The sequence below is a fragment of the Chrysemys picta genome, chromosome 23, assembly GCF_011386835.1.
Source record: "Chrysemys picta bellii isolate R12L10 chromosome 23, ASM1138683v2, whole genome shotgun sequence".
Taxonomy (NCBI): domain Eukaryota; kingdom Metazoa; phylum Chordata; order Testudines; family Emydidae; genus Chrysemys; species Chrysemys picta.
In genome coordinates this window covers 14591494-14606306 of record NC_088813.1, presented here as the reverse complement: position 1 = coordinate 14606306, position 14813 = coordinate 14591494, and the positions used below count along the sequence as shown (strand labels likewise).

At 53.2% G+C, this 14813-nt stretch overlaps 1 protein-coding gene across 1 annotated transcript; it reads right to left on the bottom strand.

Annotated features, from left to right (window-relative positions):
• Window positions 1-4844: 4844 nt before the first annotated feature.
• Window positions 4845-13721, bottom strand: PEF1 (penta-EF-hand domain containing 1). Its single transcript, XM_005298414.4, has 5 exons — window positions 13411-13721; window positions 9858-10158; window positions 8488-8643; window positions 7097-7240; window positions 4845-6230 (listed from the first exon to the last, which is right to left on the bottom strand). Exons 1-5 carry the CDS (start codon window positions 13432-13434, stop codon window positions 6001-6003), a joined length of 855 nt encoding a protein of 284 aa, XP_005298471.2. The 5' UTR covers window positions 13435-13721; the 3' UTR covers window positions 4845-6000.
• Between the last annotated feature and the right edge of the window lie 1092 nt (window positions 13722-14813).

Below are 14813 nucleotides of genomic sequence, written 5' to 3'. Positions count from 1 at the left end.
TCGTCGCTCTGAGCAGTGAGCCAGGCATCAGGCGGGCTCTGGCTAAACACCCATCTCGACCTGCAGCCACTTCACCCCCTACTCCAGGCCGGGAAACCCCCTGCAGTTGTGCCAAGGCAGCTCAGTCCTGACCCACAGCTCCCCAGGGAGCTCTCGCCCTGGCCTGCCACACGGCTCTGCCAACAAACCTGGCTTGCAGTAGCCAAGGTGCTGCCGGTCCCAAGCCTATACAGGATCCTGCCACAGCACCTCAATTCCTACCAGCAGTACCTTCCTCCACCCTCTGCCAATGCTCCTCAGTCCTGCTGGGATCCGCACACACCTCGGTCCTCTTCTGCTCTCGCCTCTCGCTCCGGCAGAGGCTACTAAGCTGAGCAGACACCATTAAAGACTTGCAGTTGAACTGCTTCCCATTAGCACCGGACTGAAACTACACTGCACTGGAGTTTACTCCCGTCTTTAGTTACAGGAACTGGGGAATCAAAAAGCGTTTCAGGGACTCAGCAGCTGGAGATTTCAGGAGGACAGAATCCCAGGGACTGGGAATCAGGACTCCTGGGTTCTATTCCCACATCTGCTACCAAATTCCCACAGCGAGAGACACGCTTCACCTCCTCATGCGTCAGTTTCCCCCATGGGACTCGAGTGCTACATGAGAGGAATTGTTAGTTCTCCGGCTCCTGGTACAGATGGTTTGCCAAGGAAGAGGCGGGGAGGGAACGAGGCAGCGGCACAGGCGACAAGAGCATCTCCAGTATGTTGCAAGGGAAAGTGGAGATAAACAAGCCCCAGCTGGCCAAACCAAATGTAAATACCTACACGTTCTCCGAGAGGGGCTGGTGAGGGGGATTTACTCCTCCGCTAAGGCGCTGATTCGATGCTAAAAGCGCTCTCTGGAACGAGAGGAAAATCAAGAGCCAGCAACCCCACCAGCCTGACTTTTGCTGCTGGAGTCATGCTCCATGTCTAATGGGGAAGCAGTTCATCTGGAGCAGCACTCTGCCAGGAGCAATGAGGGTAATTAGCAGCTCAGTTTCTTCCAAAGCTAAAAGTTAATCTCATAATTTGTGTGGCTTCCCCGCCCCCAGCCCCTGCTTTCGGAAGATAAATTCCAGGCACGGTCTAAGGCCACTTTCTCCTGCTGCTTCCACGGGTTCAGAGCCTGGGAAACCCTCCCTTCGGGCACAGCAAGAACCCCCAGTCAAAAGTCTGCAACCCTGCAGAGCAATGGCAATGCATCCAAAGATCTCATAGCAGGCGGTGAGACCCAGGGTCACCACAGCCTTGCTGTGAATACCAGAGGGGAGGAGAAGACTCCCTTTTTAAAAGGGGTGGCCCCTGCCCTCGGACTGAGGTGGTCAACCACCTCTCTGCTGCAAACCCTTGAACACTGGCCAGTTGGAGAAGACAACCCCTCTTCTCTGAGGTGGAAGACAGCAGAGTTTTCAGGATGTGGCTGGGCGTTTCTGCTAGAAGACTCCACGAGCATTCAGGTTTCAAAGGCTAAGAAGCCCCGATGCCCTGACCCACACTCACTCCTGCAGCTGAAAGAGCGCTGGGGGCATTCCGCTTGGCATCCTTCAGGTGCTGTGCCGAGGAAGCACTTCATGGCCTGCACCAGACCCACCAGCTGGCACTAAAGAGCTTCATCAAGATTCTAAGTTTCCTGCTGGTGGCCATAAAAAAAAAGCAACATTTGTGTTAGAGACTGGTGGGGGAAGGGTGGAGAATCTAAATTCAGACCATATGCTAGTCTCCATCCTCCTCCAATACTGGCTAAACCATCAGAGGCTCTTTATCTCGCTTAGACGTCAAGGCCGAGGGAACAAAGACAATGGTAACTGGGAGCGACTTCCACAAACTCCTCACCTACCGCTGAACACCAACAGGGCTTGTGCAGACATCTCAGAGTTCTGGGCCTAAAGCAGGATCAACGGAGCAGTCTTACAGCCCCCCACAGGCTCCGTGTTAGAGGCAAGCCATTGGCCACTCGCAAACTAGCTTTCTTTGAACAGAATGCAGGGAAGTCATATCCATGCCCAAGCCTTGTTGGCTTGAGTCAAATTGCAGCTTACAACTAGGACTAAGCGTGCCTGGGACCTTCAGAGCAGAGTGCTGTCTGCTCCTGCAGGCGCACGGATCTGCTTGATGCCATCTCACAGGTGTGTCTAAGCCAGGGCCGCTGTTTAAAATGCTACCCACAGGAAGTGACCTGGGCAACGAAACTGTCTCTTTCAGATAGATGATTTGATCTTTCAACCAACAGGGGATGGTAAGGAGCTCCCGGCTCCGTGGGCAGCGGCTCAAAGATCCAAGTGCAATTTCCCTCTTCCCCACCTCTTCAAGAGTTAACGTTCCTCTCTGCCCCACAGCAGACTAGCTATCCCCAGGAAGCGAGAGATGCTTTTCCCATCCACTCTCCTTAGGGTACTTCGGCAGCTCCTTCACACACCACATGTGTCTTGTAAATCCCAAGCAGGTTTCAGAGCACGTCTCTTGAACTGACCGTCAGCTATTCTAACAAGAGCCTCCCTCCCCGGCATTGGCAATAGGAACTCATCTGTGCTATTTCTCAACGTTAGCTTATCTGCTGGCCCTATTTGTCTTTGTAACCCCCTCCCTTCCTCCATTGCAACGCTGCTGGGCTCGTGGGACTCACCCCCATCTCTAAACCTCAGGTGACTGCTAACCAACCACAGCATGGCTGCTCCTGAAATGGTCGGAGCTGGCATCATACATAGGCTACAGCCACTAGAGGGTGCCATCATCCCACACTTGATCAGGGTCTGCTGGCCCAGTCGGCAGAGGGGCAGTGGTATGAACAGATATTGAGTATTCTCCTATAGCTAGGATATGTTGCTATAGCAGCGATGTCAAACACATGATGGTGGCTCAATCCAGATCCACCACCGCAGGCTGGGCCCTCTGCCACTCCCGTGCAAGGCAGCTGTGCATAAAACCCTCCATGCACATCAGCAGCTACCAACGTGGACGCGTGGCTGGCAGAAGGTCCCAGCTGAAGGACGCTCAAATGGAGGGGGACTCAGGCAATGGGTACCCCTGCTGCAATGTTCTACAGTGCAGTGGAGCCAGCCGGTGCCTCGGTTTACCTGTCTGTGAAACAGGGATAATACCCACCTCACATGATTGTTAGGACTCATTTCTTCATTGAAGATGAAAAACACTATATAAATAGCAAGTGTTTTTACCCTCTGCCTGGCAGTCCTTCCCTCAGTGCAGGAAATAAAGCAGACACAGCCATTCTCGGTGTCTTTCAGTTCATTGGCCCATTAAGGCAGGGACTGTGTTATGTGTTTGGCTCAGCTCCCCTACAGCACACTTTTATAGCACCATATAAAAGCGATCAGACATCTAGCATCTGCGTGGCATGGAAAAAAGCTCCCTTTGCAGACAGACAACCCCTTGTGAGATCAGAAGGGGTATTACCAACTCTCGTCAGTTTCATTTTAAATCAATGCTGGGAGAGCATTTTAAGTAGCGCAGTGGGAGAGAATTGTGCTGGACTGCAAGGAGGCCATTCCTTCAGCAGGGAGAAGCAGGGGGTTTTGGGCAGGGAGTAGCAGAGGTCTAGAAAGTCTCTACAAAATCTAATGGTATCTTGTCCCAGCCAGATTTTCCCCCTCCTCCCTATAATTTGTGCAATTTGGGGCATTCCTAAGGACAAATTATGGCTCCTCAGAAGTATTTTTATGTTCCAGGACTAAGAGGCAGGCGAGCCAGAGGCAGTAACAGCATCCAGAGGAGAATAAACTGCACACCCCAATTCCCATCAATTTGAACCCTGCCACCACACAGATCTCTTGAGGTCTGTCTACACTTGAAAGTTAAGCTGGATTAAGGTAGGGTGTAAAGCGCAGTAACTCCCTGTGAACAGCTCACTATGTGAGAGCGGCCAGATGTGGAGTTAATCAGAACAGTGAATCGGGAACAATTCCATGCATAGATAAGCCCTTAGTCTGGGGCCTAGTCTACACACACAAGTTGGACCACTAACTGTACTGGTATAGTTAACGCAGTACAGCCCCACTAGTGTGGTTGCAGTTATAGTAAGAGACAGTCATACTGGTGCAAGCTATACCAGTGTAGGGCCTGGTCCCCACTAAGCCCCAACTTCGGACTAAGGTACGCAAATTCAGCTATGTTAATAACGTAGCTGAATTCGAAGTACCTTAGTCCGAACTTACCGCGGGTCCAGACGCGGCACGGAGGCTCCCCCGTCGATGCCGCGTACTCCTTTCGGCGAGCTGGAGTACCGGCGTCGACGGCGAGCACTTCCGGGATCGATCCGGGATCGATTTATCGCGTCTTAACCAGACGCGATAAATCGATCCCAGAACATCGATTGCCTGCCGCCGGACCCTCCGATAAGTGAAGACGTACCCTAAGAAGCTTCACAGGACTCGGGAAGGAGAATAAATGACACTGGTATAAGGAACCTTTCCACCAGTATAACTGCATCCACAGGAGGGGTTGTCCTGGTAAAACTATCTGTTTAAAAAAAAAAAAAAAAAATCACACCCCTAGGAGACCTAGTAAGACCAGTACGCAAATTGTGTAGAGCAGGCTCTCCTACAGGAAAAGAGAGTCCCAATTCTGCAAGTTCTCTTGACATCTTTGAAGGTCTGAATACCATCACCTCCCACAGCTGAAGGCCCTACCTTTGAAAGTGTTGACTGCTTTGGGGGTAGTTCCGGGCCACAGGAGCCACCACAGACAATAAATGGCAGGAGCGGCGTTGAAAAGCTCTTTGGTCTGTGTTTGTACAGCGCCTGGCACAACTGGTCCTGGCCCCTAGGCACTACTGCAACAAACAACAACAACGATAATGCACATGGCATTTTATTGCAGTGATTTTTCTAAGTATAAACTGTTTACTGAAGCTTAAAGCCCTTCATGATTTTGGCCCCTACAAATGAAAACAAAAACTCAAATACACATTGGCAAGAAAAGGGAGCGAATTATCCTGTTTGTCACTTAAGTCAAGCAGCCCAATTTCACACTGCGTAGGAACCGTGCACTGGATAGGACTCAGACATCAAGCTACGCATCACAAAAGAACAGGACCCCACAGTGAGAGAAAGGAAGTGTGGGCAATGGTTCTGTTAAATGCTTAATCTTTGGCAAGGGAGTCAGGTTTGAAATGCCAGCACTCGGGCACAGGAATCGGAACAGCTGTCAATACAAATGCTGCATCACTTGCCGCTTTGGAGACTAAGGGGTGTACGAGGTAAGATGTCACTAAGCTACTGTGGGGGAAACAAGGAAGCAAGCCCCATAAGGCCGGCTGAGGAGGAATAAACGTTTTCAGATGCCTGACAACTAGGACAGCATCCTCCCAGGGTGGCAGGAGAGCACAGTTTGGGGACTGAAGTACAGTTTTATCAACCGGAGACAGAGCAGCCATAGCTGTTTGGCTGGCAAGGGCAGAAAACATTTTTGGTGCCTCCTGAGTGACAGAGGGAAAAACGGTAGCCAATCAAAGCTGAACAGCACAGCAGGGCAGCCCCCCACAAAAGTTGGTGCCTAGGGTAACTGCCCTTGTCACCCACCCCTAGAACTGGCCCTGACCCTGGCAGGAGATGAGGGGCAGAGGACACTTGTTCTCCTGAAAAAGAGTTACCATACAGTGTAATTTACAATGCTGGCCTTCCTTTTATGTGATGTGCCCCCTGGTGGCAATATAATGTAACCAATGTTTTTGGCAGGGACATCTAAATTGTTTTGTGGACTGGAGATTGCAATCAAAGCGACTGACAGCAGGGCTTCTGCCATACGTGTTCACAGCCCGATTCCACCTGTCCATGTTGCTCCCTCGTTCTCAGGCACTTCACATTGGTTACACAGCGGGGAGACGAAATGGAATGGGTTTATCCTGTCAGAGGACCTACATATCCAGGCGAGAGGGGCTGATTGATCGCTCCCGGTGACTTGTTTCCAGCCTTCCCTCGCTACCCTCAGGCAAAGAACCGTCCCAAGGTGTCACAACATGCGAGTCGCAGCCATCGTGAGGAAGTCTTCATAGCTGAGCCGCACGCTGCCTACCCTGCCGGTATCCTTCTCCTGGAAAGCGTCGGTGATGCTCTGGAGCTGGGAGCAGAGCTGAATGAAGCTATCCAGCTGGATGGTGGAGTTGGAAGCCCTCTGAGAGTAACGGGCCAGCAGCAGCTGGGTGAACTGGGGGCTCAGGTTGTATCCCATCTGGGACAGAGCTGGGAGTAAAGAAACCAAGATAAAATAAACCCCTCGGGCGACGGACCCCTTCCCCTGGGGAGATCAATCCATCCTCCCCTCTCAGAATATGCAGAGGCCTTTCCCCTCTCTGATGCCAGAGTGCTATTTAAAAGCACAGCTGATCACAACACAGGCAGTGCTTTCTGAGTACTAGCAATATAAACTGAGGTCCCCTTGCCTCCCACAGACAGTTAAATCTCAGCAGCTCATCAGATAAAGTGGGCCTTTAGCGAGGTGCCATCCAGGCAGAGTTATTTTGGGGAGGCAGAAGGGGGCAGAGCGTTTCCTGGAAAAAAAGCAGCTAGTTTGCTCTGACACCTACAGCCTTCGGACTAATGCACACACCTGACAGGTAAGTCACAGCAAAAGGGGACTGGCTGCACAGCCTCTGCAGCCACGACTTCCGAGTGGGAGCCTCTCCACGTATCAGAGGCAGGAGCACAGGGATCTGCTGGAACAACTCCTGCTTTCCAAGCACGGGGAAGCGTTAGCCACAGAAGGTGTAACTGCACCACTTCCATGGAGCCCACTTAAAGCTAAACAAGCACAGTGCATTCATAACACAGCGAATGTAGCTGTCACACTGCAGGAGGGGACGGCTGGAATTATTTAAGTGGGAGACAACCAAGCCAGGACCGACCTGTTGATTTGTCCACCATTGCCTTGAACTGACGCAACTGAAGCAGTTGTCATACAGGTTTGGACCCAGCCCCCTGACAGACACCATATGGTTTCAGAGAGCAGCTAGTAGGGACAGGAACCACAATGGGTACTGTGCGGTCATGTCTGAGGACGCTGCCACCCGCTTGCTCTCCACAATCTGCCACATTCCCTCTCGTCTCACCTTGCTGCAGCTCACTGAAGTTGATGGAACCGGACCGGTCTCTGTCGTACTGCTGAAAGAGGTTCTTCCATTGCTGGATGAAGCGCCACAAGGCCGAGAACGCAAAGATATCGATCCGTCCCGACTTCGTTTTATCAAACATGTCTGCCAAGGAACCAACAGCAAGAGCAGGGCCGTGAGGGATGATCCAGAAAGAGCGCCATGCACATCTACAGCGCCTCCCATCAGAAGCTCTCAAAGAACTTTACAAACATGCCACATCCCAGGGAAGTTTGTCATTCCGCACTGCTCAGATGGGGTTTGGGAACTTGCCTAAAGGCAAGTCTATGTTACGGGACTTAATCGACCTAATTTACGCAACTCCAGCTACGTGAATAACGAAGCTGGAGTTAATGTAGCTTAGGTCAACCTTTTGTGGTGTCTACACCACACTGGGTCGACAGGAGAAACTCTCCCGTCAACTTACCTTACGCTTCTCATTTCGATGAGGTACTCATTTGATGGGAGAGCGATCTGCGGTCGATTTAGTGGGTCTTCACTAGACCCGCTAAATCGACTGCCTGTGAATCAACTGTTGCAGCATAGATCCCCGGTAAGTGTAGACATGCCATGAGACCACACTGCCACCTCCCAGAGCTCTCCCCATTAGGAGCTATGGAGCAAATCTAATCACAGGAACAGAATTCATAACGGGAAAGCACTATACTGATCAAAATGTTGGCATTTATGTTACGGGGCCTTCAGGCAATGGCATCAAAACCTTTACCCTCAGGGTATCGCAGCAAGTGTGGAAACTGTGAGGAATTCAGTTTGCCATAGCAAGCGGTTTGGATTTTTCTGTCTAGCCTTTGTTTGCTGCCCTCCTTAACAGTCAAACCATCCTTAGAAAGAGGAGCTAGACACACAGGACAATGGGCGGGGACTATCCTCAGCTGCCATGCAGCACTCAGCTTGTCGAAGTGCTAAACAATGAGCTAGCTTAGGGCATTACAAAAAACTGCTGGGGAAGTTCCAGCTTCCAAGACAGCATAAGTTGTTGCACTGTGAGCTTCGGCTCCAGCGTCTTCCTCCTCTTCCAGTCTCTACCAAGTGGGGCATGAAGGTTTGCCCAGTCCCTCCCAGCTGCCATCCCTAATCTGAAACAATCAGCCCGCCTGCCATTCACATCCCTTTTGCGAAGTAAATGTTTTGCCAAGGGGGGAAATACACGGCTGCTGTACACTTGACCTAGGATTCACCCTATTAGATCCAAATTCAACGCACAAAGAGCTGGATTTTTTCCAACATTACAAAGCAACCCCCGCAGAGTTCAGCGCAATATGCATTATCTGTTCTAGTACAGATAGCAGCTCATGAGCAATTTAAAGGGGAAAAAAAACATCTGGACTCACTTATCATCATAAGGCAGGTCTCATCATTAAATGCAGACCAGTTGGAGTTGACCAGGGCCTGCTTGAGTTCTTTGATGGAGATGTAGCCACTGTGATCAGCATCCACTGTCTGGAACCAAGAAAAGGCCTCTGGGTCCACGCCGGGTGGCATGTTACCTGTCAGGAGGAACAGGATAAAGGCTCACGCAATCCACTAGAGAAATGACAGCTTGGTAGTCACTAAGCAAAGCAGCGTTTGTCTGGACCTAGCTAGACCCTCTTCACCACTAACAGCTGGGAGTCAGCACAGGAACGCTGCAAACAGCCAGACAGCAAGTGCGGAGGGACTGGTTACAGCTGATCGGCCACAAGGAGAGGCTGAGTCAGCTTTTCCAGTCTAAATGCGTTTTTATGGCCACGTGATCTAGCCTGTGGAAGCAGGTTCATAATGGCCGGAAGTTGGCATGCAAGGTCTTGTCAAAATAGAGAGAAGCAAATTAGATCTCTTCAGCTGGTTTGTAAATGGAGCACAAACAAATGGAAGCTGGGGCCTTTCAGCAGGATAAACCCAACCAGTTTCAGGGGAGACAGATGTGCGACTATCAAGTTTTATTTCTACCGTTTGGGGATGCAGCTTCTTCAGCATTTTTCCTCCATGTTGGAGCCTTAAATAATGAACGCGAATATTTTTCTGAACAGCAGTTTAATTGAAATGAACGATTCAGTTAAATGCCACAGCTCCCATTCTGCTGGGCAAGGCATATTGTTCAAGTGGCCCCTGGACATATGCCCCAGACCTTTGAATGACAGCTGGCACATGTCTAGGCCTTGTCACCTGAAAGGTTCTTTACAAACAATAAACAACCACCCTGGGAGTTTGGTCATTACCCTCATTTTACAGCTGGGGAAACTGAGGTACAAAGCGGTGGAAGGCTATTCCCTTGGCCAACTGGGTGTCAGGGTCTGAGCTGGTGTTTGGAGTCAGGAGTCTCTGGATCCCTGTCCTGTGCTCAGATCATAACTCTCAGCTAAAGGAAAGTGCCATGTTAGCACCAGAACCAACATCTTCATTTAAAAACAGCCTCAAGAGTTTGCTTAAAGATAACAGCACGGCAGCTAGCACTGGGGAATCCTGGCAGCAGACGGCTGCCTGGCCAAGGGGAAAGGAATACCCATCTTGGAAACCTCTCAAGAACCCAAAGGACGGCAGCTTGCTAGTTACGACTGCACCCCCACATGCACACGGCCTTCCTCCGTCACTGAAGGCAGCCAACTAGCATTGTGAGACGCTCCATAAGCAAGTTTGTGCGAAGGAACAAACTGCTCCACCAGCACAATGGAGAACACGTGCAGGGAGGCGGGATCATTCCATCACACACTTTTCTACTCACCAGCAGGAGCCCCGGCTCCATAGGGTCCTGGCTGAGGGGCACCATAGGGATTGGTAGATGGCTGCCCATAAGGCCCTCCTGGGGCTGGGCCTCCTGCATAAGGTCCCCCAGGAGCTCCAGATGGTGCCCCGCCCGGGGTGGGATGCCCATAAGCTCCTCCGCCAGATGGTGGCCCATAGGGGCCTCCAGGTGCTGGGCCGCCATAGGAACCACCAGGCGGCACCCCACCTCCATACTGGCCTCCGGAATAGTAACCGCCCTGCGGGGCGCCTGGGGCTGGCCCTGCTGATCCGGGGTAACCCTGTGGGAGGAGAAGGGGGAAAATAAAGGACAGGTTGACAGCCCAGAGAGAGCAGAACACACTAGAAAGCACAAACAGCCGCTGCAAGGGGCCAACCCCCCAGAACTCCCAGTACAGCTGCACATACAACCAGCAATCCTCCAGACTGCTCGCAGCACCCCCGCCTCTTGGCTATACAGCGTGCCAGCAACTCTGGATTACCAGAGTTTATAACTAAAATCCTCCAAGACACGGACTCCCCCTACCCAGCTTCAGTTGAGCCCAAAGGGAAGTTTTTGAAACAAACCCTGTTCAGCAGGGTAGGGAGGGGGAGAGAGCGCAGGGCAAACACTAAGCAATCAGCTAAGTAAGCTGAAGGGACCTTGAAGACCCCGATATGGTAATTTAAGGTTAAACTGGATTATCTGAGGCCTACACTCCCACTGGGCATTATTTTAGGGCATTTGGGGAGTGTAAAGCATAGAGCGAACCAGCCCAGCAGCTTTTCCTGCTCTGGGTTTTCCCCCAGAAATACCAGATGTAATGTTCTGCATGGGCATGACGTTCTCTGTAACAAACCGTAGCTGCTGTCCCATTCAGACCAGGGCACTGCAATCCTGGGAAACCAGCTCCCCAGGAGTCCTGCCATCCTAGGTTCCCTGCACAACCCGATACAGGTAGCTACCAGGACTGTAAATTGGCCTTCTCAGAGCATCATCTGACAAATCCTTCATGCTACACCAACAGCCGTGCAGTAGTGTTAAGAACACCACACAGCGGGTCAGACTAGAACACGCCGGAGGCCAGTTGGTAAGAGTACTGCCCAGCATGAGAGAGTTTACGTTTGGATTTTCAGAAGCTCCTAAGACAGCGAGATGCCTCGCTCCCACTGATGTTCCCAACTCCCTTCAGCACCTTTGAAAATCCCAGTTTTCATGTTTGTGACAGTTGGTGGCCTGACAGCCATGGACCCCGAACCCACAGACCTGGTACAAATACCCTGCTCTTCCACTCATGCGCTGTAGCTGCGACCTGCAGGAGTCTCCTCTAGGGAGAAGAGCAGAATTTAGTCTCCAGAGTCTAATTCAGTCTTTGGTTTCTCGGCCACCTGGGGAGCCAATCAGTGCTGTTTTTGTGATGCAGCCACCTGCCCATCAGGCACCAGGCAGAGACCACAACAGAAGGGTTTGTACCTGTAATCCTAGCTGAGAAAGACTCACCATGTGAACAACAAGGACCTTGCACCTTCATGGGAAAGGTGAATCCTTTTAAAGCAGCCAGAAGTAAACCCCCTTCCTTTCAGCAATGAGCCTTCATTAAACCAGACTCTTACCTAGGTTTGTCCACACACAAAAGCCCTTGACCCGGGCTTGGAGGTGCTTTGAATGTGGACTAGCTTACCCGGCTGGGGGCATAGGTTAGAGCCCAGGTTCTGCTTTAACTCAGGCTGTAACCCACCCTCTACGGTTCTCCAATGCCCTCCCAGAATTCCCTTAGGACCATATTTTCCTGCCCTTCTACCTACTCCCTCCTGCATCAGAAGCCATCTGAGCTTTTAAATACACCAGTTCACATTTAAACCCCACATCATCCACATCCTGCTGCATTTCTACATGGCACTTGAAGAGAGGTGCCATCCTGGAGAGCCTCATCTCAATGCGCTATTAGCCGGCCACGGGCTCACACAACAGTGCTGCCCAAACAACATAGGCTATGCCCCCTGAAGCCCAAGCACTTCACCTGACTTAGAGCTATGCCAGTATGGACGCAGCTACGTGGGTATGACCCAAGTGTGGATGCTCACAGCCAGGCTAGTCTCCAGTGAAGATATACCTGTAAGTCAAATACAGTCGCCTGACTCCCTGTTCAGAGCATTATTCCTTGGATCGCACTGCCTCCCCAATGAGGGGCAGCCGAGACAGCCGAAGGATACAAACCCTAGGCAGCCTGAGGTGGGGGCGTTCAGCCTATTCCCAAGAGAAGCAACCCCAGCCAGTAAGGGAAGAGGAACAAGACTCAACAGAGCCCCTCCCCTTCACAGCCAAGCTTTATCCCCACCCCACCCACATCCTTATAAATTCACTGTGTAGGGCTGTAAACGGCTGACGTCAGAAAAGGCAACTCACAACTGAGATTACAGGAAACGTCGTACACTTTAGCACCGCACAGTTTCATGTCTTCTGAAAATCATGGAAGGAGCCTGATTCCAGAGGGCAGGTCCCTTTCTGAAAGGCAGGTCCCTTTAACGTGTCTCAACCTGAGCCCCCCCAAAATGGAGGCAGCCAAAATCACTCGTCGCTTTTGAAAATCTTGCCCTTTTATACTCTGTTCCCTCCTGCTACCACACCAGGCACCAACTAGGTGCTGTTGTCCATGCCAAAGGCGGTTGCATTTTACTGGCACTGCTGGAGTGTGTAAAGCCCTTGGGATCTTTTGGGGCAAACAGCAATTGAAAATTTCAGTGGAAGGCGCCAGGGCTGCCAGCTGTCACAACATTTACACCGAGAGGACCTTTAACGGGGAAGCCCAGTCAGCTTGGGGGCCTGTGAAACAACATTGTAGCGCTGTGTTGTGACATTCTGACAGAGCCACTTGGGGGCCTGTTGAGTTTTGGGACAGATCTGGTTGGGGGGTGGGGAAGAGGCAGGGGAGCGGACATGTTAAATGGTGCTGACATCTGAATCATCACCCCCTCCACTTCCACCCACTTTCCCAAGCACCTTGGTGCCAACACGCCCTGTGTTGCCCCCAGAGCCACTCTATCAGTCCCCACTCTGGTGATAACACCCCCCTTGACACCAGCCTCGAGCCACCTGCCATGCCATCTGGGTGACCCCCTGCTATTGGGGCTCCACTGTACCCCAGGCTAACCCCCCAGCACCAGCCCCCATTCTGCACGGGCATCCACGACTGCCCCAATGCCACCCGCCAGCACCAACCTCACGGGCCATCACCACCCCCTAGCCCCACCAATGGCACCTCCACCACAACCCCACCCCTCCTGCACTGCCCCCCAGCCCTCCCAGCCCCCCGCACTGCCCCCCCCAGCCCCACCAATGGCACCTCCACCACAACCCCATCCCCCACCCCCCTCCCGCACTGCCCTCCAGCCCCACCAATGGCACCTCCATCACAACCCCCCTCCCGCCCCGCCCCCCAGCTCTCCCAGAGGCTCCCGGGCGGGGGCTCGCAGGGGCCGAGCTGCCAGAAGCTCCCCCAGGGCCGGGCCTAGCCGCAGAGCCCCGAGCAGGCCGCAGCCCCGCGCGCGCTCACCTGCCCGTACTGGTAACCGGCCATGGCGTCCTCGGACCGGGGGAGCTCGCTCGCTGCCTCCGCCCCGCCCGCGCTGTGAGCGCAGCTTCCCTCCCCGCCCTCCGGATTCGCTGATTGGTTGCCGGTCTCTTAGGAGAGCGTCGACTGGCTTCTACTGCATGTCAGTCAGGTAGCTCCGCCCAGAGTGAGATCATGTGACTGGGGAGCGTGGGAGGGGCTCTTAAAGGGCCAGCAGAGAGTGCGTCCTTAGGCCTAGCAAGAGAGAGAGTGTGGCTCCCCTCCCCACCGCTGAGCTGCCTGCCATTGGCCCCGCCCCCGTCTCTGGCCCCATAGCCCTGCACCTGTGCCCCGCCCCCATCTCTGGTCCCATAGCCCCGCCCCCATGGCCCTGCCCCTGTGCCCTGCCCCATCTCTGGCCCCATGGCCCTGCCCCTCTGCCTTGTCCCCTGTCTCTGGCCCCATGGCCTCACCCCCTCTGCCCCATCCCCTGTCTCTGGCCCCATAGCCCTGCCCCATCTCTGGCCCCAGGGCCCTGCGCCTGTGTCCCACCCCCTGTCTCTGGCCCCATGGCCCTGCCTCCTCTGCCCCACCCCCTGCCCCTTAGTGTTTGCCCCATGCTCTGTCCTGCCTGGCCCAGGCCCTTGCCCCCAAATCAATGGGTTATTGAAGGGATCCTCCCTCCTCTCTGAGTTAATGGAGGAGCTGGGTGGCAAGAGACCTAGTGCTGGGCCGGAAGGGTGGGGGGCAAGGATGGCTCCAGCTGGGAGGGCGTCTCCATTCAGTGTGTTCCCTCCTCTCCTGCTCACCCCGCCCCACGCCTGGCTCTGCTGCGCTTACACCCTCGCTCCCTCTGGCAGCATCCGATCCCAGCTTCTCATCCTCATTCTGGGACTGGCCTGTGGCTGGGCAGAGCTCCTTAGTGGGGTGCTAAATAATCCCAATCGCAAGCTGGGGAGAGGGCTAAGGCCCGAGAGCCAGTGTACTGCAGGGAACAAACCATTCTCTGTTAGCCCCAAGCAGAGAGACTGGAGGATCTGAGGGGTCACCTCCATTTCTAACAGCAGTGATTCTTAGGCTTGGCCTTAAAGCCGTTCGCCCCCTCCCGAGGTGAAGGATGAGCATGTTTAGTCCTTGGTACCGTGCTGCAATATCAGCGCTGGTTTCAGCAGGCTGCCAGCCCTCGCCAGATTGCAATGGATAATGTGTTGATGAAATAAGTTGCTGGCACTCACTCCTAGCTCAGTGATGGAGTGATACCCCACGGGCTGTCAGTCACTGCTCTGAGATACCCAGAGAGATGTGTAAGCTTCCATAGTAACCCCCTTCCCTGCTCTAGCCATGCCCGCTGACCCATGCCAAAGGGCACCACTGCTTCCAAGCTGGTTGCTTCCAAGCTGATGAAC

Bases quoted from the DNA above. Each gene is read 5' to 3' on its own strand.
- PEF1 (XM_005298414.4), bottom strand. From the start codon at position 13,434: ATGGCCGGTTACCAGTACGGGCAG. The intron at 8,644-9,857 runs GTGAGTAGAAAA...TCCTCCTGACAG, and splicing joins TGGAGCCGGGGCTCCTGCTG to GTAACATGCCACCCGGCGTG. The intron at 7,241-8,487 runs GTGAGTCCAGAT...GTTCCTTGGCAG, and splicing joins GACCTGCCTTATGATGATAA to ACATGTTTGATAAAACGAAG.